The 27,145-nt window shown below is 44.7% G+C and overlaps 1 protein-coding gene across 6 annotated transcripts in view; it reads left to right on the top strand.

Annotated features, from left to right (window-relative positions):
• Positions 1–15,128, top strand: part of IL20RB (interleukin 20 receptor subunit beta) — a 34,270-nt gene extending 19,142 nt beyond the window's left edge. For 2 of the 6 annotated variants that reach the window (XM_045503536.1, XM_045503535.1), the window contains exons 4-7: positions 428–552; positions 2,319–2,469; positions 6,475–6,617; positions 13,427–15,128. In XM_045503536.1, the coding sequence (XP_045359492.1) occupies positions 428–552; positions 2,319–2,469; positions 6,475–6,617; positions 13,427–13,534 (527 nt within the window). In that variant the 3' untranslated portion in view covers positions 13,535–15,128. The other 4 variants (XR_006718709.1, XR_006718708.1, XR_006718707.1 and 1 more) reach the window with 4 other exon arrangements.
• Positions 15,129–27,145: the final 12,017 nt, after the last annotated feature.

Raw genomic sequence — 27,145 nt, 5'->3', positions numbered from 1 at the left:
TTACAACAATATGCTGTAATAAAAGTTCTGTGAATGGGGTCTCTCCTCTCTTAAAGCACCTTAATGTGCCATACTGGCCCTCCTTCTTCTTGTAGTGATATGAGATGGTATAATGCCTAAGGGATGAGATGGAATGAGGTGCATGACATGGACACTGTGACGTAGCGTTAACTACTGACCTTCTCATTGTATATCAAAAGGAGGATCATCTGCTTCCCTCCCCACCACAAGTACCTGAAACCATGGCAAGCAAAATCTCAGACACGGCAGATGATGGTACAGTTTCTGCGTGCTGGGAAGTGACATCACAGCCCTCCCTTCCCTACAACCCTAGCATGTTTCTACTGATGACTTGGTTCTGGTCTCTCAGGACAGAAATCAGTCCTGTCTGGGGCTGGCTCTGATTCTCCCCCTGTCTTGCCAACAGCCATCCTTACCCCACCTGGGATGGATGTCACCAAGGACGGCTTCCATCTGGTTATTAAGCTGGAAGACCTGGGGTCCCAGTTTGAGTTCCTTGTGGCTTACTGGAGGAGGGAGCCTGGTGCCAAGGTGAGACTTCCGGCCTTGGCCTTGGAGTCGGGCCTCAGGGATGGAGTCACAGACCTCTGAGAGGTGGGCGAGGAAAGCCGGCCCCTAAAGTGCTCACTGTCTGGGGGTGGCCCAAGCATGAACAGGCCTAGGTGGAGGATGGGAAAGGAGAGATGGGAGTAGACTGACAATCCTAGAGCCTCCTCTTGAAAGAATTGCTTTGGTCCACCCCACGCTTTGGCTTGGAGCCTTCTCGGGCCAGATTTGCTGAGGTGTGAGGGTTGCCTCTTTGCCCTAAACTCTAACATAGTACGATCCATAATATCTTTCAGTGCCTTTCTCATTCCTCATCAGCCTGTCTCCTCAGCCATTCTCCCTAAAGTATGTTTAGGTACAGCAGACCAGAGTGTTCTAGATTATATAGATGATTTAAAAAGCGTATGAGACTGGCACAATCCTCTTAAGGGCGTGTATCTGGGTAGGGTGCAGAAGTTGGGGCAGAGAGCCAGGAACTGGCTTGTGAATAAACCTGTCTAATTAGCGGCCAGTTGGCCACCCAGAATGCCTAGATGGGGCACTGCCCCATCATACTGTGGGATAGTTGCTGCAGACTGGGTTGGGTGGGATGTTGGCACTCCCAGAGTGAATGGCCAAACAAACAGAAACAGCAGAAGGGCTAGAGCTCGAGTGGGAACTAAGGGATAGCCAGACCCACCAGAGACCCCATCCAAGATGACTTACAAAGGTTACTGTAGGCAGCATGAGGGAAACAGCCTTCATTATAAATCTGGATAGGAGGCAGCAGAGAGCTTTCACAGAATCTATGAACAGAGCTGTCCAAGGGTGCCCCTGACCTCACAGCAGTATCTGGGGGGCCAGGCACATGCCATACCATCTACTCCACAGGGGCTGTAATTTGGGTATTTTCCCCTGAAAAGTGACATGTGTAGGTGGGGCAGGCAATAACAATGGTTTCCAGTATTTACTTGTGCTGGGTCAGGGCCCAGTGGTAGGACATGGCATTGCCAGCCAGGCAGAGGGAGTAGTATGGGGATAGATCAGGGCCTAGGCAGGAGGGAGCATGCAGCTCCCTCAGATTCTTTGGGATGGAGCCCATTCCCCACCCTTGGAAACTGGCAGGGCCAGTGCTGAGAGAGGAGCATGTACTCTGAGTCATTGGGGTTTGGCCCAGACAAGCCTCTACAGGTACAAATGTGGAGCACAGGCCTCACCGGGTGGGTGGAGGTAGAGGGGTATACAGATGGGTGGACAGATGGGTAAATAGATGGATGGGTGAGGAAGCATATCCTACTGGCTCCATTGCTCTTGTGAACTGACCACTTTGGCTACACTGGCCATGCCAAGTCCCCCGGCTCAGTCAGATTTCTGAACTTGAGGTGTTTGCACAAATGTTACCCTGTCAGAAAGAACTTCCCTAACCACTCTGTTTAGTCCCTTCTCATAATTCTACCTCCTTGCCCTACTTCCTTTTTCTTCACAGCTCTATCACCACCTGCCATGTGGCCTATAATTGTCTCTGTCCCCCATGTAAGCTCCATGAGTGCAGGGACTTTATTTTGTTCAATGCTATGTCTCTGTGCCTACAATAGTACCTGGCACATAGTAGGTACTTAATAAATACATGAGAATGAATGAATGAATAAATGAGAGGGAACATTTTATATGCATCTCAGAAAGGAAATATCTAGAACTTTACTTCCTTGGCTCTTCTTGCCTTGTCCTGTCCTGCTTCCCTCAGGGTGTAACTGTTTTCTGGTCTCCTAAAGGAACATGTCAAAGTGGTGAGGAGCAGGGGCATTCCGGTGCACCTGGAAACCATGGAACCAGGGGCTGCATACTGTGTGAAGGTCCAGACATTCGTGAAGGCCATCGGGAGACACAGCCCTTTCAGCCAGGCAGAATGTGTCAAGGTGCAAGGTACGGATGGCTTGCCTGTTTCCTGGAGTCCTACATAGGTGAAGGCCCCTCCTGGTGGATGCTGGGTTGTCTGCTGGGTTCCTTTAGTTCTGAGTTTGCCCTAGGTTTCACTGACCTGCCCCCGAGCTGGGTGGGTTTCTGTGGTGAAAGTGTACTTTCCTGTAATTCTCTTAGAAGCAAGATTTCACCTTGGGGCTTGTTGGGGTCACTTGAGCAGCTGTCTAGAACACTTTCCTCCTGAAAGCTCCCTAGGCCTGAGGCCAGATGTTGCAAGCACTTGTGAACCAGGGTGGGCTGAGGGTGCCAGAGAGGTATGAGAGTCAGACCTTGCAAGGAGGCACTCCACTGTATATCACCGCTACTTTCAGCTGGAAGGGACTTGATGGAAAGTCTACAGAATCCTCTGGTTTGACCTAACTTTTTTCCCTTGACTTTTTTATAGTCTAAAACTTACAGTGTTAAAAAAAATCCTTTGAAAAGAAACAAAACAATACCCCATATCCCACGATTCTGCCACTCAAGCACCACGAATGACATTTTTGTGTAACATTTTCATGTTTAAATAATTATTTTAAAAATTTAGTACTTTCATATGATTCAAAAAATATAAGATACATGTGGAAACTCTCCTTTCTACTTCTCTTCCCCATCCTTGCAATTCCAGCCCCTCCCCTAAAGGTATTCATTTCTTGTATACCCTTCTAAAGACTTTTAAATACATATACAAGTAAATGAAAATCAACACCACACTCAGATATCACCTCATGCTAGTCAGAGTGGCCAAAATGAACAAATCAGGAGACTATAGATGCTGGCGAGGATGTGGAGAAACGGGAACCCTCTTGCACTGTTGGTGGGAATGGAAATTGGTGCAGCCACTCTGGAAAACAGTGTGGAGGTTCCTCAAAAAATTAAAAATAGACCTACCCTATGACCCAGCAAGAGCACTGCTAGGAATTTACCCAAGGGATACAGGAGTACTGATGCATAGGGGCACTTGTACCCCAATGTTTATAGCAGCACTGTCAACAATAGCCAAAGTATGGAAAGAACCTAAATGTCCATGAACTGATGAATGGATAAAGAAATTGTGGTTTATATACACAATGGAGTACTACGTGGCAATGAGAAAGAATGAAATATGGCCCTTTGTAGCAACATGGATGGAACTGGAGAGTGTTATGCTAAGTGAAATAAGCCATACAGAGAAAGACAGATACCATATGGTTTCACTCTTATGTGGATCCTGAGAAACTTAACAGAAATCCATGGGGGAGGGGAAGGAAAAAAAAAAAAGGTTAGAGTGGAAGAGAGCCAAAGTATAAGAGACTCTTAAAAACTGTGAACAAACTGAGGGTTTATGGTGGGTGGGAGGGAGGGGAGGGTGGGTGATGGGTATTGAGGAGGACACCTTTTGGGATGAGCACTGGGTGTTGTATGGAAACCAATTTGACAATAAACTTCATATATTGAAAAAATATACATATACAAGTAAATGAGAATATATATATATATATATCCCTTTATTTTAGCACAAATGGTAGCATACTTGATGCACTGTTCTGGATCTTGTCTTTTTCACATTATATATCTTATAGATTTTTCCATATCAATGAAAACTTTTTCGTCCTTCTTTACAGCCTCACAGTATATAGTTGTGTGTATATGTGACTAATTTAACTAGTCCTTCATTGACGGACATTTAGGTTTTTTCCCCAATATTTTTCTCTTCTAGCCAATGCTTTAATTAATTACATCATACACAGATCAGCTTGCTGGTGTGTGTATATTTGAAGGATGAATTCCTGGAAGTAGAGCTGCTTGGTCAGAGGCATCCATATTTGAGTTTTGACCACTGTTCCCAAATTGCTCTGCATGGTGGTATGATCATTCCACCATTGTCCACGTGTAGACACTTGTGCATACACTCTGTGCTCGCTTTTACACAGATATAACATTCATAACATTTTCCACGTGGATTTCCTGGTTACTATTTTATACTCCTTTTTAAAATCATGTAAGTCAAGTTTGGTGAAGAATCCAAACAACAAAGAAGTGTATAAAGTGAGAGGTACATGTTCTCCATTCTCCCCCACACCACTCAGGTTTCCTTTGGCAAGTTTGATGTTGAATCTTCCAGTCATTGTGTGATGCCAATACTCATAGGCAAAAATGGGACTGTACTGTGCTTACCATTCTGCACCTTACTTGTCTTCACTTAGAAGTATATTGTGAACATCTTTTCATGTCAGTACATGTGGACAGGCCTCATTTTTTAAAGATTATTTATTTATTTCGAGAGAGAGAGAGAGAGAGAGAGAGCACAAGCAAAGGAGGGACAGAGAAAAGGCTCTGCATCAGTGCAGAGCCCGACGTGTGGCTCGAACTCATGAACTGTGAGATCATGACCTGACCTGAGATCAAGAGTTGGACACTTAATCGACTGAGCCACCCAGGCATCCGGACCTACCTCATTTTTAAAGAAGATGTATAATAAGTGAATTAATCAATGTGCCAAAATATATATAACAATATATATAATATATATGATATTATAATGTATATTATATATTCTGTGCTTTCCAGTCTTGCCATTAGAAATCAGGCTGTAGTGAACAAATTTGTGTATATCCCAATTCCCATTTTAATAGCTGAATTCCTAAGCTACCCTGCGAATGTCACATAATATATTAACTTGTCTCCTATTTTGGGGTATTTAGATCTATTTCTGTGTTTTAGGTGATTTCCATTTGCTTTTGATGATGATGTTCATTGATTGATTGATTGATTGATTGATTGATTCATTCATTCATTCAGTGACTACTTACTGAGCATTGACTATGTGCCAAATACTGGCCTAGTCACTGGGATACAGCAGGGAAGCCCCTGCCCTCATGGGAGCTTATTCTCTAGTTGGGGAGACGGGCTACAAACAAGGAAACAAATGAGATAGTTTCACTTGGTGGTATGTGCTATGAACAAAACACACCAGAGCAGACATGGAGGTGGTGGGAGGTGCGGAGGGAGACTGGTTATGGGGCTGTTTGCCCTAGTCCAGATGTAGCCACCAACCGCTTTCTGCATATAATTGTTTCCTTCCTTGAAATTATTTTTTGGAATCCACTCAGAGGAGTAAATGAAAGGGTATGAACATTCGTTTATTTCTTGACGTGTACTGCCGAAGTATTTTACAAAATCACTGACACAGAGCACAGTGCCCCTAGCCATATACCTGATACCACAGCCTTCTCTGTGGCCTTGCTGGCTGTGCCACCCTTCACACCGTGGGTGAGGGGTCTGACCTAGAGGGGCCCAGTGAGTTGCTCCATGTCACGCGGACCAGAAAGGTGGGAACATAACCGATCACCCCTTCTGCATCTGCAGATGCTCGCACTTGGCACTTTCTGATGCATGTACTGAGCATGCTCAGTACAATGACTCTGGGCTTCGGAGCCAGCCCTAGCTGTGTGACCGGGGGTAAGTCACTTAACGATAGCAGGGGCTCGATATATCGTAGTTATAATGTGACTGTTTTCTGAGGTCAGTATTTTCCTCCATAATGTAAGTCAATGCCAAGAGCAAATTGTGAAACACATTTTGTTTTCAGTTACCACCAGCTCCCTTCTGTGCTGTTCTCTCTCGGCACCTCCCCCTCATCCTGCCGGTGTCCTGGCACTCTGCCTTCCTCCCGGCAGCTGCGCCGAGTTACGTGTTAACACAGCTAGTGGCCTAACACATGATGCTCCTCCCTTTCCCTTCCCAAGAAAAAGATTTTAATCTTCCCTGGGGCTTTCTGAAAACAACGCCTTAATCTGGATTCTAAGAAAAATGGTGTTAATGGTGGTAATTTTAGTCACTAAGGCAGACGTCAAATCTTAGGATGTTGGCATCTGCCGTCCTGGCCGATGTGCAGAGCCAATTCCAGGAAAAAGCGAGGGAGGCCAGGGTGGGGGACTTCACCTTTTCTGTTTTCTCCTAAGCCTGTTCTTATCTTTTCATTTCCAGGAGAGACCCTCCCCCTGGCGCTGGCCCTGTTTGGGTTTGTTGGCTTCATGCTGATCCTCGTGGTTGTGCCCTTTTCCATCTGGAAAATGGGCCGGCTGCTCCGGCACTCCTGTTGCCCCGTGGTGGTGCTTCCCGACACCTTGGTAATGATATTCTTTTTTCCTTTCAGCATGACGCTTACCAGATGGAGTTTGATGAGTCTGGCATGGGCACACATTCTGTGGCTTTACAAGCATTTGCACAAAGAGGAGAGAAGAGAATTTATAGGAATTCACTTCTTTTTTTAAAATGTTTATTTATTTTCAAGAGAGAGAGCATGCAAGAGTGGGGACAGGCAGAGAGAGAGAGGGGTACAGAGGATCTGAGCTCTGTGCTGACAGCAGAGAGCCCGATATGGGGCTCGAACTCACAAACTGTGAGATCATGACCTGAGTGGAAGTCAGACACTTAACCAACTGAGCCACCCAGGTGAATTAGAATTCACTTCTAATTAGAGGGGCTGAGAGAGAACCTTCTTCTCTGGGGAGTGGTGGCCTTCCTCAGGCTCCCATCAGGCCACTGCTTCCTGCCCTCAGGACCTGGCACAGCCAAGAGAGCAGGTGTGTTACACCATTCAGGATGCTCGGCATTTCAAGAGTCACGCACAATCTTACACTTCTGTACTGACCTGCGAGCATTCTTGGTCCCTTGCCATAATTAAAACAGCAGCTACATCCATTCATGTTCCAACCTAACATATTCAACTCATATGCCAAGAGCTTCATTGGTTCTCAGGGCATAGTGCATGTGTGTGAAGCATGGACCATGCTTTGCCTTTGGCTGGGGGCTGGGGGACAGTCTGGACCTGGCCAGAGACTACCCATGGTTAGGGGTCCCCACCTGTTTTCTCATCTCCTTACCAAGGCAGATTTGAGTCTCCAATGGGGGTAGGTCCTATGCCCATGCCAGGGTGGGAGGAAAGCAAAAGCAGGCCTCCAGTATCTCCCTATGTGCCATTTTGCTAACTCCTGTGCGCCCCCCTAGACCTCGACATGCCACCTAGACCTCGACACTTAAAGCAGCACAAAACAAAACAAAGCAACAACAAACAAAAACAAACCCATCCCTGTCACCTCAGGGATTTCTCACAGATCTCTCCTGGCAGGAGGGAGTTAGCAGTCAGCTTCTCAGAGGCAACTAGAATCAGAAGTGCCTATGGTTCTTTATTAGCCTGGAGTCACTCTGAAAGGAGTTACTCTTATGATATCTGCATGACCCTGCGAGCACAGGCCATGCTCTCCCTGCACGTGGAAGTAATCTTCCCTGTGACCCAGTCTCCACCACACCCTCCACCCTGTCATCCTAACACCAGTTCTTCCTCTTTCTAGCGCTTCTACATAGACCTAACTTTAGCTGACACTAGTGCAGAGTTAAAATATAAATATATTGACTCATTTCATTTTCCCTTTTCCATCATTGCTTACCAATGTGCGTTTCATCAGCGTCCCACCAGCCCACTCTGAATGACTAAATGGTTCACTGCCAAACAGGAAGGCACCGTGGTATAGCAAACACCGGGGGGGCAGGGCCAGCATATTCCCCTTCAGCAAGAACCCTAGGGGCTCAAAGTTGTGGGACCATTAAAGGATGTGTATTCTGGGGGTGCTTGGGTGCTGCAGTCGGGTAAGCGTCTGACTCTTCATCTCAGCTCAGGTCATGATCTCACAGTTCCTGAGCACAAGCCCCACATCAGGTCTCTGCAGGAATGGTGTGGAGCCTGCTTGGGATTCCATCTCTCCTTCTCTCTGACCCTCCCCCTGCTCGTGCTCGTTCATTCTCTCTCTGTCCCTCTCTCTCAAAAAAATAAAGATGTGTCTTCTGCAGTTGTTGGAGTAGTGTTTTATAAATATCAATTGGGTCAAAATATTTGATCATACTGTTCAGATATTTTGGTATAGTTCTATTAGTTATTGAGAGTGAGACAACAAAATCTCCAACTAGGAGAGTAGATGTGTCTGTTTGTCAATTTTTCCTTCATGTATTTTGATGCTCTGTTTTGGGTGCATGCATATTTATAATTGTCATGTCTTCCTTAATAATTGAGACTTTTAGGGGCACCTGGGTGGCTCAGTCGGTTAAGTATCTGACTTAGGCTCAGGTCATGGTCTCATGGTTCGTGGGTTTGAACCCTGCGTTGGGCTCTGTGCTGACAACTCAGAGCCTGGACCCTGCTTTGGATTCTATGTCTCCCTCTCTCTCTGCCCCTTCCCTGCTCATGCTCTGTCTCTGTCTCAAAAATGAATTTTAAAAAATATATAAACAATAATTGAGACTTTTATTATCATAAAGTGTCCTGCTTTATCTCTGGCAATATTCCTTATCCTGATATCAGTATAACTCTTTGTTATTTACTGTTTGAACAGCCTATCTTCTATCCATTTTACTTTATACTTATCCATATCCTCATAGTTAAAGTGTGTCTCTTGTAGCAGCATATGTTGGTCTTAAAATTTTATTTTTTTAATAAATCCATTCCAATAATCTCTGCCATTTGGCTGGAATGTTCAGTCCATTAACACTGAACTCTGGTCCTCTCACCATCTAACTTTTGTGTTTGCATCCATATCTGTCACTGTTCATGGCACCAAGAGAGACTTGCCCTCAGTCGGGGAACTGTAAAAAATATGAAACTCACCCAGTGATGTTATCTTCTTTCAAGTGTCAACTGTTCTTTGCTCTCCAGTGACCTAAGGAAGTTGATTTTATATTTTGATCAGTTTTTTTTTTAAGTTTATGTATCTTGAGAGAGACAGAGGCAGCATGAGTGAGGGAGGGGCAGAGAAACAGGGAGAATCCCAAGTAGGCCCTGTGCTGTGAGTGCAGAGCCTGATGCAAGGCTTGAATCCATGAAACCATGAGGTCATAACCAAGAGTCAGAGCCAAAACCAAGAGTCAGATGCTTAACTGACTGAGCTATCGAGATGCCCCACGTTTTGACCAATTTTTAAAGTTGTTATCTGTGGGAGGATTGGTCTGATCAGTGCTCCTCCACCATAAGTGGAGTGAGAGAGAAGGTCCTGGACCAATCCAAAATGATAATGGTAGGATAGCATCCCTGTCTGAGGCAGGTCATAGCTCTTCTTTTCCACATGTGGTAAAAAATTTAGCCTTCCTCGGCTGGACTCCATCAAACCATCTTTTGTGGTTTTCCTCTCAACTCTGTTACTCATGCTCACCCTCTACTCACAGGGTATTCCATTCCTAACACTCTCTCTCATTTTTCTTCTTCTAGTCTACATTCAGCAGCTCGGCAGAGGTCCCTCCTTACTGCAGGATGAGGGACATAGGATCCTTCCAAGACCCAAAGTGAGTGACAGAGCAAAGGGCCAGGAAAGAACCATGTAAAGGATCAGTTGCTTATAGAATTTCAGGTACACAGGAAGAGCCCTCAAATGGCAAGAAGTCCTAGGAATTCTAATGCATTAAGAGCCACACTCTAGGAGTGCCTGGGTGGCTCAGGTGGTTAAGTGACTGACTTTGGCTCGGGTCATGATCTCACAGTCTGTGAGTTTGAGGCCCGTGTTGGGCTCTGTGCTGTCAGTTCAGAGCCTGGAGCCTACTTTGGATCCTGTGTCTCCCTCTCTCTCTGCCCCTCCCCTACTCACGCTCTGTCTCTCAAAAAAAAAAAAAAAAAAAAAAAAGAAAAGAAAAGAATAAATGTTAAAAAAATTTTTTTTAAAATAGCGTTTGGAGAAAACCAAACAACTTTAGAGGAGACCAGAAATAAGGATATTCTATGAGAATATGACCACTTTTATCCATGGGAGATAGATACCACTATCCTTGCCTACCTTTCCCTTCTCTGTTCTTAACCATCCTCCCTACATCATTCTGGTGTCTGTTTCTGTGCACATTCCTTTCCATAAGGCTTTTAATTTTTATTCTTTTTCTCCCTAGATGTTTTCAGTGAACAATTTCTCTGAGTATATGTATATTTCCCATAGTGCTGTATGAGAACTCAATCACTAGTGTTCATTAAATCCCAAACAGGTTCTGGAGGTGTATGTCACCACCACCCTCTCTCCTACCGCAGCCTTGACTTTAGTACAGCCTAGCTGTACTTCAACATTTGCCTTAGTGATAATCTTCTAAAGTACTAAAAAGCAACTTCCAGCCATCTTTGCAAAACCCACACATCTTTCTAATCAAACTTTGGAAAATTACCAAGTGGAAATCCTTGACAATTCTTCAAAAAGCCCTATGGAGTTTGTAAGTGTTTAATTTATCTGTTTGGATTAAACACTTCATGTCTATATCTATAATTTCACGGTTGGTGATGGTTGAATTCTAAAATACACCATTAAGATTTTCTTTCCATTCAAATTTATATCAAGTAACAGTCTAAAACAAAAATATATATGCAAAGAGAATTATATCAGGAATGCTCAGGGGCGCCTGGGTGGCTCAATGGGTTGAGCGTCTGACTTTGGCTCAGGTCATGATCTCAGAGATCATGAGTTCAAGCCCCGTGTCAGGCTCTGTGCTGACAGCTCAGAGCCTGGAGCCTGCTTTAGATTCTATATCTCCCTTTCTCTCTGCCTCTCCCCCACTCACACTCTGTCTGTCTCTCTCAAAATAAATAAATATTAAAAAAATTTTTAAAAATGGGGTGCCTGGGTGGTTAGTCGGTTAAGCGTCCAACTTCAGCTCAGGTCATGATCTCACAGTTTGTGGGTTCGAGCCCCATGTCGGGCTCTGTGCTGACAGCTCAGAGCCTGAAGCCTGTTTTGGATCCTGTGTCTCCCTCTCTCTCTGCCCCTCCCCTGCTCATGCTCTGTTTCTCTCTCTCTCAAAAATAAATAAACATTAAAATTTTTTTTTAAAGAAATTAAAAAATAAGAATGCTCAGTGTATAGTCCCTATTTTAATATATTATTTCTTTTCCTTGTCTTTCATCCATAATTGCTTCATAGGGATGGAGACTTTGGTGCGAAAGAGTCTTCCTTTCCTTTCTATGACTGACTTTATTCTTTCTCTTTTGCTGTCCCATTCCACAGGAATATGGGTATGCATAAAGGTGGCCCCAAGGTAGTCATTCTTCAGTGGGCCATCCCAAGTTTGGCTTAGTGTACTTTGTACAAAGTGGAGTTTATGTGTTCAGATGCCTCTGGGGCCCAGATAGGTACAAAAAAAAAAAAAAAAAAAAAAGTGCACTGCAGTGAACATAATTTGACAGAGAGAGATGGTGGGGACCATGGCAAACATGTCCCAGCTAAAGAAGGCAGCTGTTTTTCAGCTCTGGCATGTTGTTGCTGAGAGGGAATGTGAACCAGTGCTACTGGATCTCCAAGTTTTAATATATTTTTTTTAATGTTTATTTATTATTTTTGAGACAGAGAGAGACAGAGCATGAATGGGGGAGGGGCAGAGAGAGAGGGAGACACAGAATCGGAAGCAGGCTCCAGGCTCTGAGCCATCAGCCCAGAGCCCGACACGGGGCTCGAACTCACAGACCGTGAGATCGTGACCCGAGCTGAAGTCGGACGCTTAACCGACTGAGCCACCCAGGCGCCCCATGGATCTCCAAGTTTTAAATGAGGAACCAGAACTCTAAATGTTTATGGGAAATCTGATGTTTAAATGTGGAAAACTAATCCAGATGAAAAAACAAATCAACTGAGCCTTGCTTGAAAGTCTGTTCTAGCCTACAGGACGAGAGTTTCATACCTTCTGAACTTCTGAGATTGTGCTGTTTTACTTTCATGTTCTAGAACTACACTTTCCAACATGGTGGCCGCAATCCATGTGTGACTATTAAGCCCTTGAAATGTGGCTAGTCCAAATTGAAATATACTGTAAATATAAAATATGTAATAGACTTTGAAAACTCATTTCATTAATATTTTTACATAGATCATAAATTAAAATAATATTTTATTTTAAAAAGAACGTACATTAACATTAATTTCACCTGTTCCTTTTTACTTTTTAAAATGTGCCACTAGAGAATTTTAAGGTGTCTATATAGCTCAAATTATGTTTCCATTGGACAGTGCTGCTGTAGAGTTAAATAATCAAATGTAATCGCTGCAGATTTAGGTAGCTAGTATCCTAAGGATCTTACTGGACCAGCAGCAGGGAATTGGTGGTGGGCTCCACACAGCACAACCCCCTCGGTGAACCCTGTATGTCGTCCTTCCCCCGTTGCATGCCTGTGAACACTAGGACTGAGCCCTGCAGCCGCCTCTTTGCAAACCAGGATCAGGGGCACCTGGCTCCCTGAAGCTGATTTCTCCTGGGCACTGAGGTGGAGGAACCCCTTGCTTACTTGCTGTGCCCATGTGCTCCTCCTTGATGACAGGAAGGGTCGTGGGAGACAACTGTAGAGGAACCTAGTGAATTTGGTGGAGCAGTGGGGAGAGTCCCTCTGAAATGCTGACACCTGCACTTCTACAGCCAGTTAGGATTACGTATTGGAGCGCTGGGAGAAGATGGTAGCAACACGAATATGAGTGGGAAGGGACTCCCATTTATGGAGCGCCCCCTCTGGACTGGGCACCCTGCCACATGCTGTATGTCGAGCATCTCACAGGGTCATTATTTTCAGAGCTCTCTGGTGGAAGGAGGTTAGACTTTTTGACCAGAATTACATTCTGGGCTTTCGTGGGGCAGTGTCCCAGAGAGATGAGCACGGACATAGCAGGGCCCCAAGAGATCTGCTGGTCTGTGAACTGGAGGATGATCTCAGTAAATATTGGAAACCCCTGATCCCAGGGTTAAAATTATCTTTGGGTTTTTTTTTTTTTTTCCTGCTTGAAAGTTAATTAATCAAATAGCTGAGATTTCTGCAATATTCTCTATGATTGTGACTACTACTTTATTGCTACGATAATGTAGCAGTAGTATAATATTCTACCATAATGAATATTATGACATGATAATGAATGAATATTAATGAAAAGTATTTTTTCAGAAAATAACCAATTCACCCCAGAAGTTAATCAGCTGCAGGAGGGAAGAGGTGGAAGCCTGTGCCACTGCCATGCTGTCTTCGGAGGAACCCTTCAGGACCTGGATCTAGCAGGCTTTGGAAGGGCCCAGTTGAAACTGAGAAGCTGGTTGGCATGGCACAGAAATAAGGAAGGGAAAGGCTGTGGATCAGTTTTCCTCCACGGACAAAGGACAAGAAAAGCAAGAAGAGCCTGCTGGGTCCATGTCTAGAAGCGACAGTCAGAAGCAGAGTGGTTTGGCAGACAGAGCACTGAGTTGGGGTGAGAAGACGTGGCCTCTTAGAACTGCATCTGTCTGCCATTCACTGACCGAATGACCTGGAGAAAGTGACTTGAAATGGGGGAATTCACTATACAACCGTTAAACCACTATATATGTATGTATATGTATATCCAGCACTTGCAGAGCTTTGGGAAGCTGGCAACACTGTACATTGTGATTGTTTCACCTTCTCTGCAGAATATAACAAGAGTATAACAAGAATGATAAAAACTCTTCACAACGGCTGGCTTGGAGATCCCACTTTCCTAGAGGAAACCTTGAAGAGGAAAGGAAGGATGGGCACAACAGTGTTGACTTCGCTTCCAGCCAAATGCCTGTGCGGAGGTGAATGGCTCAGCCAGCTCTACAATACATGACCTAGAGGGAGGCCCCAGGCCCATGGAAAATGGGATGCTGTGGATTCATGAGATACTGTAAAGAGTAAATAATATGTGCACACTAAAGGCAGGTAAAATGTACGTGTACGAGGAGAAGAGAATGCAGGAGGATGTCAATAATGTGTGATGTTTGCTGTGTTCCCTTTACCTGTAGAGTTGTTAAAGTATAGAATTAAAAATAAAAAAGGGTCACCTTGGTAATCTTTTTGGCTTCTTACAAAAAAAGTGGTCTTTGGGGTTCTAGTTACATTATCGACCTTGTGTCCAGAGAGGCTCCTGAAGACCACCATTGGTCAGGAGTTGTGGGGGTGACCTCAGGTAGGGGATGGGACAGGGAAGGAGAGCAGGCAGCTTCTGGCTTCATGAGAACCCTGACCGATGCAGCCGGCCACAGCTTTACCTGGTCAGGGTGATCCTGGATCTTCCTGGAGGCCTTGCTCTACAGGAAATCCCTTTGGGTACCTCTCCTGCCTAAGACAGCTTCACTCAAGGTGCCCTCAGCCCCTTCCAGCATGTTCATCCATGACTCACCTCTGGAAGCCTCTTCCTGCCCTTCTCCCTACCAGGTGAGGAAAAGAGTCAGGGTTAGAGAAGGAATAAAGAGGGAAGTTTCTTGAGAAGTAAAAGGTTTGATGGGCAAGACCTGTGCCTCCCTTCTTAGCCCCCACCCCCTCCCAGCTTTGGAGCCTCAGAGCTGGTTTGTCTCCATGCCAAATTCTTGGGCACCTTCCAGCCAGCCCAGAGGTGGGGACAATCTGTTTCAGCCAGATAGCTTCCCCTACAAGATAGAGGCCTACAACCCCCTCTCCACCCGGTGGGGTCTCAAGTAGCCAGAGGTGGACTCTCCAGAAAGATGACATTACAGAAGATCTTTTCCTTTGTACCATTTATATGCTTCTGTGTTGTTTGACTCTTTCATGAAGAGTATGTGTTGATCTTATATTTAGCCTAAATTGGAGACATATTTTCAGTTTGTAAAAATAAAGGCCATCTTACTCTACTGGTCATCACTCTCCCTCCTCCTGCTTCCACCCTGGGGCTGCTGTCCCTCTGTCACCTGTCCAGGACTAGAATCCAGAAATCACCTAAGATTTCCCTCTGCTTGAGTCCCTCTCACAATTTGTCCCAGTGCGTATCCATTCCTGCTGGCACGTATATGTATAGAGAATTTTCTCCCGATTATTCTGTTGTCTTTCCAGTTCCCAAACATGCACCCCCTGAGGTCATTGGAATCATGCACTAGACATTGAGCTAGTCCCCAATAGGAGAGGGCTTGCCTCCTCTGTAGCTGGTCATTCCCTCTCCCCTGGAGTGCTTATATCCTGACTCCTGAGGCCTCCTCTCCTCCCCTCCAATCTATTTACCCCCATCACCTGGTTCTTTGAACTGTGACACTTTAAGGAGTGAAAAGAGGAGTACCTGGCTGGCTGAGTCGGTAGAGCCTGCGACTCTTGATCTCTGTGCTGTAAGTTTGAGCCCTGCATTGGGTATAGAGATTACTTAAAAATAAAAAAAAAAATCTTTGGGCCTGCCTGTGTGGCTCAGTGGGTTGAGCAACAGACTCTTGATTTCAGCTCCAATCATGATCCCAGGGTCATGGAATCAAGTGCTGCATTGGGCTCTGTGCTGAGAGTGGTGGAACTCTCAATCTCTCTCTCTCTCTTTCTCTCTCTCTCTTTGGGGCCCCTGGGTGGCTCAGTTGGTTAAGCATCTGACTCTTGATTTGGGCTCAGTGCATGATCTCATGGTTCATGAGTTCAAGCCCATGTCAGGCTCTGTGATGACAGTACAGAGCCTGCTTGAGATTTTCTCTCTACTCTTTCCCACTATGCATGCTTGCACTCTCTCTCAAAATAAATAAACTTATTATATTAAAATTATTATATTATATTAAATTTTATTGTATTAAAATTTTTTTTAACATTTTTTCATTTTTGAGAGAGAGAGAGAGAGACAGAGCATGAGTGGGGGAGGGGCAGAGAGAGAGGGAGACACAGGATCCAAAACAGGCTCCAGGCTCTGAGCTGTCAGCACAGAGCCAGACGCAGGGCTCACAGACCACGAGATCATGACCTGAGCTGAAGTCGGATGCTTAACCGACTGAGTCACCCAAGCTCCCCAACTTAAAAAAAAAATATTTAAAAACTTAAAAAAAAATTAAAAAAAATTTAAAATAAAAAGATTCTTGGGGCAGGCTGGGTGGCTCAGTTGGTTAAGTGTCTGACTTCGTTCAGCTCACAGACTTTGGCTCAGCTCATGATCTCACGGTTAGTGAGTTTGAGCCCCGAGTCGGGCTCTGTGCTGACAGCTTAGAGCCTGGAACCTGCTTCGGATTCTGTGTCTCCCTCTCTCTCTGCCCCTCCCCCACTCACGCTCTGTCTCTCCTTCAAAAATAAACATTAAAAAAAAATTTTTTTAAACAAGATTCTCTCTCCTTCTGTCCCTCTCCCCTGCTTACTCTCTCTTTCCCTTTAAAATTAAAAAAAAAAAAAAAAATCTTTAAGGAGTGAAAAGGGCACAGTTAATAACTACAACAGAACAGGAAGACTGACCATTTGCAATTTCTCAACCCCATGGAATGCCCCTATACCCAGAATCAAGCCCAGCTTTCTTTCTTTTTTTTTTCTTTTAAATGTTTATTTATGTTTGAGAGAAAGGGCACGCTCCAGCGGGCTCTGACAGCAGAAAGCCCGACTTGGGGCTCAAACTCACAAACTGAGATCATGACCTGAGCCGAAGTCAGACAATTAACCGACTGAGCCACCCACGTGCCCCCAAACCCAGCTTTCTTACCCTGCCCTCAGGGAACTGCCAGAGTCCAGTGAACAGAACCCACCACTCCATGAAGTTTACATTTCCACAGGGGAAGGGGGAAAGACGAATAATAAGATAATACAAAATCAAGTAATGATAGTAATTATTATTTTTAGGTGACTTATCTGGCATATTGGGGGTGTGGAAGTCTGATGAAAAATGAAAAGGTAGAGCAGAAAATGGGGATGGGGGCAAGTTGCAGCCTCCTCTAAATCAAAGTGAATGGAAACAACTGAACCGCAACTGTTAGTTACATCCTTACATAGCCAGGGGTGGGGGGTGGGCAGGGGAGGGAGATTACCATCAGTTCTAGAACGGAGTAATTTGGGAAGAAGTCTTGAGGAGTATGCTCTCCAAAACGAAAACTTTATTTAGTATTTGTACTGTTCGTATTGATAGTGTTTTTTTTTTTTTTTTTTGGTTTGTTTTTGGAGATATTCTCTTAAGTTGTCAGATACAGCAAGTAGATAGTTACATTTATTTTGATAGGAACCTAGATTTCAGGATTGGTGAAAGAGAAAGCCAATTGTAGACTCAAAAATTTGAGTAGGAGCAATGTATTGTTAGAACTGAATTGAACATATCAATACACAGTCATGCCTTTGTAAAACACCTAATTAAAAATATATTTCTCTTTTTGTAAGTTTTTATCTTGAGAGAGTGCACACATGCGTGCACATGTGCAAGAGCGGGGGGAGGGGCAGAGAGAGGGAGAGAGAGAATCCCAAGCAGGCTCTGGGCTGTCAGCATGACACCTTATGTGAGCTCGAGCCCACAAACTGTGGGATCTTGATCTGAGCCCAAATCAAGGGTAGGATGCTTAACTGACCGAGCTGGCAGGGGCCCCCAAATTTCTTCCTTTTCTGGCTTTTTTCCCATCAAAATGGCCCAGTAGCAATGTTACCCCATAATGCACACTAATGCCTGCATTATGGTTTTTAATGCTATTTTTCTCCCCAAAGGAGCCAGGGTTTCTTGGAACAATGTCTGATTTCATGTCTGGTCTGGGGCAGAAGAGTATGAGGCAATCTCAGAACACTTATCACCTTGTTGGGCCAGATTTCTTCTGGCTTTAAGTAACTAGGTCGTTTGAAATCTAAAAGGGCCCCCACCAGCCAAAGTTGGCACAGTGTGAGCATCAGAATGAGAATATTGGCTGACATCAGTTGGCAGAGTTGAAATGTCATAAGTCCATAATAACACATAAAAAAAGCAAAGCTAATACAGTGAATTCTCAAAAAAAAGATGAATAGAATGCATTTCAGTGAGTCTTGTTATGTAGTCATGTTGGGCTTATTGACTCACCATATCAATGAAGAATACCAGTAAATGTAAATACCTCAGTCAGAAGGCATTTTTCTCCAACACCACCAATCCCTGGCCCAAGCCACAACTCTCTTCTGCCTGGACATCTGCAACAGCCTCTTCACTGGCTGCTCTCCATTTCCAGTCCTTCCATCTTGCCTGTTTCCTGTCCTGCCAGGGATTCCCAGTGACATGCCTTTATTTTCCTTTTACAGAGGCTTTGTAGATTCAGTTTGTCTGCCTCTTCCTTATCTTTTATATGTGTTATGTATATATATAATATACATATTTTCTATGTATAATATATATGTGTATACTTTTTCTTATTTTCTATATGCCCCATTTTATTCTTAGGCTCTCTGTGGGTGCAGAGCTCTTAGTTTCCTTTGAATCTGGTCTGAATTGATTGATCCCTTCCAGGAACTTTTGCAAAGCTTCTGGAGCCCTCTTGGAAGGGGACCTCATTAAGTTCACGGGTGTCTGGCGCCACCTTGTGTGGAGTGCTGGAAAAATTTCTTCTTGTGTTCCCACTCAGCCAACCGCCTAGAGTTTTCTGGATTGAGAAAGGAAAACTCAGAAAAGTTTCCCAGAATGAGAACTCAATTACAAAACTTCATGGGCTTGGCCTCTAACAAACCTCCACTGTCATTAGTTGATTCAGAATATAGTGGACGCCATCTCCTCACTGGGGCTCTGTCTCCAGCATGTCATTAGGGGCTTCTCTCTGCCCATGTGGCATTCCCTTCCCTACTTGGGTGTCCCTCTTTCTTCTATGCTGTCCTTCCCTATCTCTTAAAAAAAAAGAGATTTTTGTTTTGTTTTGTTTTGTTTTGTTTTTGTTTCTTCTTGTGTGTGTCCTGTTTCTAGCCTATCCCTAGATTAGACTGACTTTCTGAAGTGTTCCTCAGGCCATTGTTCATGAGCTCATGTTATTTTTAAAATGTTTTAATGTTAATTTTGTATTGACAGAGAAAGAGAGAGAGAGAGAGAGAGAGACAGAGTGCGAGTAGGGGAAGGGCAGAGAGAAAGGGAGACAGAATCTGAAGCAGGCTCCAGGCTCCGAGATGACAGCACAGAGCCTGACACTGAACTCATGGACTGTGAGGTCATGACCTGAGCCGAAGTTGGACGCTTAACCCATTGAGCAGCCCAGGCGCCCCCATGAGGTCATGTTAAACTACTGTGACACCTAGTCTGTGAAATTTGAAACTGGCATACAAGAATTGACCCCAAATTACAGTTTGTCTTGTGGGTTCCAGGGACCTTCAGGTCCTGGAAAACCCACTCTTGCCTGAACTGGGAGCATGTACATGTGAGAGCAGGACGCTCCCAAAAGGAAGATGCAGGCCTTCCTGCCTCCCTGTGAGAGGTTGCAAGCCCAGGAGAGGTTGTAAAACCCGGTTAAGGACCGTGGAGGAAAAACTGAGCAGGAGCCTTCTTGGGTACCTGCAAAAAAGTCCCAAGAGCAAAAACACAAATCCTCTTACTGTGGAGGAGATATTTGTCCCTGGTCCCTCCATTTGACTCCCTTGGGGAAATTTATAATGACTACTTTAAAAATCCTGGCACAAACCTCAATAACGTCTACATTTTGCTCCTGTCCTTTAAACCAGTCATCTATGAAGTGGCCCCAAGTCTCCACATTTCCTGGAGATGCCTCAGTGTAAGATTAAGTCTACAACCATCATCTTTGGTTTCTAGCCTTAGGAAATCATCCCCCAGAACTAGGGCCCTCTGAGGTCATCCCACCCACATTAACAAGGCTGAAGGGCCTTCCCAGGTGAGACTCATGTCATGAAGTTAACTCTCCATCTCCACTCTCTGACCTTCACGTCTGAGTTTTGCAATTGGAAATAGATCAAAATGGAATAGCGCCCTCTCCTCAGATTAAGCCTAGATTGTGGAGGATTGCTAATGGGGTGAAGAATTATTGTATTTTAAGTGAAGAGATTTAAGTTAGCAGATAGATGGCAGCAAGTAGATGCTATAAATTTAAATATGGGTGACTGTAAGCAGTTCAGTTTTAAATTATGAGATAAGCTGTTTGTCAGATATAAGGATTTGCCTCCTTTCTTCCTTTCCCTCCTCCTCATCTTTTTCCTTCTTCCTTTCCTCCCTCTTTCCCTCCTTCCCTTTCTTTCTTGTATTCCTTTTTCTAACAAAGTTTTAAACTCTGCAGAAGAAACTTAATTTTGGGTTGGCAAAGACAAGCTGCAAATTGAAGAACTGTTAGGCAGCAGCTAGATCTGAGGGATGGTTCTAACCCTGCTGCCTAAAAGCAAAAAGCCCAGGTTCTGGAGACATGTATGGTATCAGCAGGGTGTATGCCAGAAGTGGGGCCGGTTCTTTCCTTTGGCTAATGATTCATTTAAAAAAATCACCCCTCCCCCCAAAAAAAAACCACATTTATTCCAAAATTATTTTTTTAATTAAATACCATTTAAAACTTGAAAGAGGCATCAACAATATTGATAACTGAAACCAGATAATCTATCTTTTTATCCTAAATTCAAAGAATTTGTGATTCACTTGAAGTCCCTCCTACAGATTACAAAGTCAGGAATCTGGGGCATGACATATTTGATTCTGGGCAGAATTTTGATGTCTCCTCTAACATTAACTAGTTAATGTCCTATGAAGCAGTGTGCTATAATTTCTTTTTTTAATGATTTTAATTTTATTTTTTTAGAGACATCATGCAAGTGGGGGAGAGGGGAACAGGGGGATAGGATGAGAGAATCTTAAGTAGGCTCCACAGGGCCTGATGAGGGGCTCCATCCTGGGTCATGACCTGAGCCGAAATCAAGAGTAGAATACTCAACCAGCTGAGCCACCCAGGCGCCCCTGTGGTATCATTTCTAAACAGTGATATCTTTTGTGAATGGGTTCTATGAGAATCTATACAATCTGGAAATTTTATTAATTTGTAAAAAGTTTCCACTTAAACTTTCTGAGAATGGTTTAAAGGTGAAATAATCTGCTGTTTCAGTCATCAAAAAATTGTGATATAATTTGATATATCTGGCTGTGTATTTTTTAATTGAAACTTTATTGAACTGTATCTGGTTGTATTTCATGACGTTCTTATTTGGCTTTGGCAAATTTGGATTTTGTATAGAATGAAGGTAATTGGTAACTGTGTTTTCCAAAGACTTTGGAGAATTTGGAGTTCTACTCTATGTTGATCAATAATTCAAATAAGGACAATAATGATGTATATGAAATAAAGTCTGAATTTTGATCCATAAGTCAAAAAGGATTTCAAGTAAAATCTCAAGATTCTGCATTTACAGGTACTGTTCTTGGATAATCATAAATAATTCGATCCTTTTGTGAGAAAATTAAAAGCTTTGACTAGTTCTGGGCTTAAGACACCACTAATTGGTTTTGATTCTTCACTGCAAACCTTGAGGTAACAATACATAACACCCTGTATTAGGTTGGTAAGGGAATGTTGAACATTATAAAAGAAGTGAGAGCTTGTAGCTCATAAAAGGAGCAAGATAAATTAAAAAGCTTAGGAGATTAGAACAGGACTTTACAAGAAAAGAAAAAAAAAAACAACAGAATGTTTGAAAATAATGTAGATTGGATAGGTTAGTTAACAGGAGGCAGAATTGGTTCTTTCAGCCAGAAATCATGTGTACCAGTCTTGATATTATCCCTATGGGGTAAGCCATTGTAGATGGACAGATAATGGTGAAATGCAATCATTGTGCAGAATTCTGGCCACTACACTGCTAGAGGTGTCTCCATCATCTTGTGTTACAGAGGACATTCTTTCTCCTTGTGGCTACCAGTCTCCACCTACTAAGAGCTTTGGTCTGTGGGCTAATCTAATGCTAGCGCTCTCAGATTGAAAATGAAGGAAAATGGGGGTGCCTGGGTGGCCCATTTGGTTGGGTGTCTGACTTCAGCTTGGGTCATTGGTCTCACGGTTCATGGGTTCGAGCCCCACGTCAGCCTCTGTGCTGGCAGCTTGGAGCCTGAAGCCTTCTTCGGATTCTGTGTCTTCCTCTCTTTCTGCCCCTCCCCTGCTCGTGCTCTGTCTGTCTGTCTGTCTCTCTCTCTCAAAAATAAACATTAAAAAAAGAGAGAGAGAAAATGAAGGAAAATGGTTGCATCAAAGCTCTATGCCAGGACTCACAAAGCCAAATAGAGTGAGAGATTATAAATGACTCTAGAGCAAACATTTTTTTGTTTTTTGCAAATCTTTAGTGGAATGTGGCCTAAAAACAAGCAAAAAAATAAGCATCAGAAAAATTGAACTTTATTAGGTAATTTGATAATTTACATTAATGTTGTAAAGTTATTTTAGAGTTATTTTCTTTTCAAAGAAAATAAGCAACTATATTAATTTTTTTAGGAATCTAGACTTTTTTTTAGCATAAAAGAAAGGATATACAATTGTAGAATAAAGGATTTGAGTAGGAATACTTTATTGTTAGAACTGAACTGGAAAAATCAATACGAACTCATGCTTTTAAAAGAACAAAAATAGTAAACTAAAAATACATCCTTTTGTCTCTTTGTCTGCTGAAGTGGCCAGGGAGACATGTCACCCAACAATGCATCTCAGCTTCCACATTCTGGTCTATAGTTCTCTTTTCCCTCCAAAACACCTTGGGAGAAATGCAGATTCTGTACTTCGAAAGTTCAAGGTGAACTTGAACAACTGAACAACAAGACCAGGAAGCAGGAGAGTTTAAATAAATTAATGGAATCAAAAGGACATTGGAGCCAATCTAAAAGGGGCTTCCACTGGCAAAGTTAAGACAACTTGAACATCAGAAATAAGAGTGTCGGCTTACTGTCATAGAGCAAGCCAAGTGGACATAGGGTAAATCTGAGAAGTCATGAGTCTAAAATGGTATGCAGAGTGCATTTAAATAATGGAGTCTAAGAGAAGATTAAAAAAGTGTATTATGTTGGTATTACTGTCTTCTCTATTGCATAGATGAAGTAAACAGAAACGCATACACAAGAATACCTCAGTTAGAAAGAATTTTATGTTTCAAGGACAACATAAGTGGATTGACCCTGCCAGTTGAAACCCTGAGTCAGACAAGGCCACATAAAATATCAAACTCCAATTAAAGTATCTTTGATTATACTCATGTATTAAAAAGACCCATAAGATTAATGCTTTTAGGAGTTGAGGTTTAATGGATCCTGTCCTTCCAAACTTCCTGAGTCTGCCTTTTCTGGCCAGCTCCTGGCACTGTCTGGGGATAAGCCAGGAAAGAGGAATTGTGTCATTTCGGTGATTCCATGCAAGAGGCAAATGCTCTGGTATTTGCGATGTAAAAATGAACAGTAAAATTTGGCTAATATTTAAAAATTATAATATTTTTTTACTTAGAACACATTAAACAGCAAATAAAAACCACTAGGACAAGCATAGAAAAATATCACAGAAGAAAGCAAAAAGCTTCTTATGTGCCTTTAATGACTTTTTTTCTGCTTCATGCACCAGGAGACCCACAAACTATGTATTTGGTCCTACTTATAGTCAATGGGCTTAGCCAATGAAAGAGACAGAGGAAGGAAGAATAATTACGCGAGTCCAGGGTCTAAGAAACTGGAAGAATGACAGACTGGGAAGGTGGAATGGCCTGTGCTTGGGGCAAGGATGATGAGTTTGTTTTGGGATGAGGTTTGGGGTGCCATGTGTCCAGGAGGCAGTGAGAGCAGCAGTCACAGGACACAGAGCCCATCCCTGCAGCGGGAGGGGCTGGCTGTGTACAGGGAGGTTAAGAGGTGTGAGCAGAGAACTGAGGTGGTCAGTTCATTCTCTCTATCTTTGTAGTTTTCTAGAACTTGAGGGAAGTGAACTGTAAGGAGAGGGTGGTTGTCAGCATCCTGTGCTGTGGAGAGAAGAGGCCAATGGGTCTGGCAGGAGGGCTGTGTTAAATGTGGGGGCTAAAGGCCCCACTGTCTGGAACTCTGAAGGGAGCTGGAAAGAGTAGAAGAGGCAGCCCATTCCTTCCAAAAGCATGGGTACAGGAGGAAAGAATCAAGGAGAGCAAGAGTGGCTGGAGTAGCAGATCCCAGAATGCTAGAGTCACTTGGGGGAATGTTAAAAAGGACAGATGCGTGGTCCTTGGATGGCTTGAAGAAGGATTTCCTGGGGAAGGTTGGAGGGGTGGGGGAGGAGGGGAGGTTGCTAATCTGCTGTTCAGTACACAAGCAAACAACAACAAAGTAAAGGGAAAACAAAAGACTGTAACTATTGAGAAGGTGCCTAGGATTCAGAAACACTAAACTGGAGCCTGCTCCTGTTTAGAGATACATTTTTGTCCTGATGATGTAGCTGGTTCCTTGCTGTATGACCTTGGACACAGGGGTTTGGGGATTGGCCTAGTGCTACAGGCCTGGAGTGCCCAGACTACCCAAAGCTGATGGGATTGAAATGAGTATGCTAGGCCTTGCAGGTCAGGGGAGCCAAGCATCTGGAATAGGGCAGCTGTAGGGAAAGGCCAGATCACAGGAGCAGGTGCTTGGGGGTATGTGACATCTACCTTATTCCAAGCCTTAACCTACACAAATGTGCATATATCCCCTGAAGGCAGAGCTGGAGGCATCTGGACTGCTTGCCAGGGTGGTGGCTGTTCTGGACAGTTGGGGTACCCTCCAATAAGACATATCTGGGAGCCTTGATTGTGGCCAAACTCCTAGAATCCATCAGGCAGTCCAAATGGGTCAGACTGTTGCAAGTTTAAGGCAGCTGCCTCTGATAGATGTTCGGGGGTAGGATCCCTCCACGCAGGAGTCTGCGCAGGTGGTTTGGGGCTTGTCTGGGCTCCATACGCCTGGAGGGCCCTGGCTGCGCTGGGTGGGCGGATGGGGTGTGTACTGCGCATGCGGGAGCCGTACAGGTCCGGGAAGGCAGGCACCGGAAACATGGCAGCTGTAGAGAGAAGCTGAGTTACCTGATGGAGCTACTGGGGTTACCTGGCATCTGCCTAATTCCAAGCCTTAGCCTACAGAAATGCACATATTCCCCTGAAAGAGAAGCTGGAGGAGGCTAGAGTGCTTGACCAGGCTGCCCGAGGTACCATTCCTTAAAAGACATCTGGGAGCCTTGATGACTGGTAAGCCGGGGACACTAGCAGGCAGCCAGTCCAAGTGGGGACTGGCTGTTGTTCCTTTAAAGCAGCTGCCTCAGAGAGTTTTGTGGAGTTGGGCTCTCTTTACCCTGGTTTAGGACCGACCTGAGCTCCACAGGCCTGGAGGGGCAGGGCTGCTCTGGGCAAGCTGACCGGTGCTTACTGGGCATGTGTGAGCCGTGCGCGTCAGGGGAGCCAGGTTCCTGGTACAGGGCAAGTGTCGCGTAGGGCCAGTCAAGGTTGCTGGGGGCTGTGGAGGGTACAAGGCTCCAAGCTCCCCTGGGAACAGAGCTGGAGGCTTGTGGGCTGCCTTGCCACGGTGGGGCCACGTGGGAAGGTCGGATTAATCTCCAATAAGAGACACTTGGGGGGCCTTAAATGCCGGAAGAACCGAGGACACCGGCAGGCAGCTGGTCCAAGCAGGGACTGGCCGTCCTCAGTTTCAAATGGCGCCTCAGAAATATCTTCAGGCTGTGGGCTGTCTACACCCTGAAGCCATTTAGTTGGTGGGGTCCTGCTGGAGACCCACGGGTCTAGGGGTGCCCCCTTCAAGTACCGGGTCTGCTAACAAGGTGCCGTTTGTGGTCTGTGATTGTGCATGCGCGGACAGGACGGGGGAGCCAGGTCCTGGGACAGAACAACGTTAGGTGAGGCTGGCTTACAGGAAAGGATTTGGGAGACTACTTGGCATCTGCCAAATTCCAGGCCTTCACCTGCACAAATGTGCATAATTCCCCCCTGGGGGTGGAGCTGGAGGCATGTGGACTGTTTTGCCGGGGGGGGGGGGGGGGGGGCGCACATGGGCTGCTCGGGTACCCTCCGGTGACAGACACCTGCTTGCTGGAGAAACCCAGAACAACATCAGGTAGCCATTCCAAGTGGGGACTGACTGTCACTGGTATAAAGCTACCACCTAGGAAAGATTTTCAGGGAGTGTGCACTCTCCACATCAGGGGCCATGTAGGTTTTTGGGACTGGGCTGAACCCAAAAGGTCCAGAGTGCCCTTGTGGGCAAAGGCTGCCTGGCACAATGCAGGCTGTGCATTTGCCAGCAGTGCAGGTCAGAGAAGCCAGGGACCTGCAACCAGGCAGCTATGGGAGAGACTGGGTCACAGAAGCAGGCCACTGGGGTTACCTGGCATCTTGCCTAATTCCAAGCCCTAAATGGCACAAATCCCCATATTCCCCCTGAAGGCAGAGCTGGGGGCATCTGGATTGCCTTGCAAGGGTAGGGCTGCGCTGGACCTTTGGGGTGCCCTCCAACATGAGACACCTGGGAGTCTTGATTGCAGGTGAACCTTGGGACCCCAGGGTAAATGGGATCCTTGGGGGTCCTGTTGCTCTGACTCTGTACGGTTGGAGAATGTCTCTCGCTTTCCATGGTGCAGCCTTCCTTTACTTCCTATTGCCTAGACAGAGGCCCAGTGTCTTCTTGTCCCTCCCAGAGGAGCAGACACCTCTCCATGAGAACTGATGTGAGGTGCACTAGCTCAACATCCTGGAGAACCCCACTGCCAGAGGCAGTGAGAGCAGAGGGACCAATAGCACTGCTTTGGCTTCAGACTCTCTGGGTTTGAATTATGACTCTTATCACTTAATAGCTGTGTGATCTTGGGCAAGTTACTTAACCTCTCTGAGCTTCAGTTACTCATCTGGAAAATGGAGCTAACATTACCTCCCCAATCATGGTGGGTAGATAGTAAATGAGAAAATATATGTAAAATTTTTAGTGCAATGTCTGGTGGATAGTTGGTACTCCATGATTCCAGTCAGCTGAACTTCTTGCTGATTGGC

Source organism: Leopardus geoffroyi, chromosome C2 (genome assembly GCF_018350155.1).
Source record: "Leopardus geoffroyi isolate Oge1 chromosome C2, O.geoffroyi_Oge1_pat1.0, whole genome shotgun sequence".
In the NCBI taxonomy this organism is placed as follows: domain Eukaryota; kingdom Metazoa; phylum Chordata; class Mammalia; order Carnivora; family Felidae; genus Leopardus; species Leopardus geoffroyi.
This window is presented reverse-complemented; position numbering and strand designations above follow the sequence as displayed.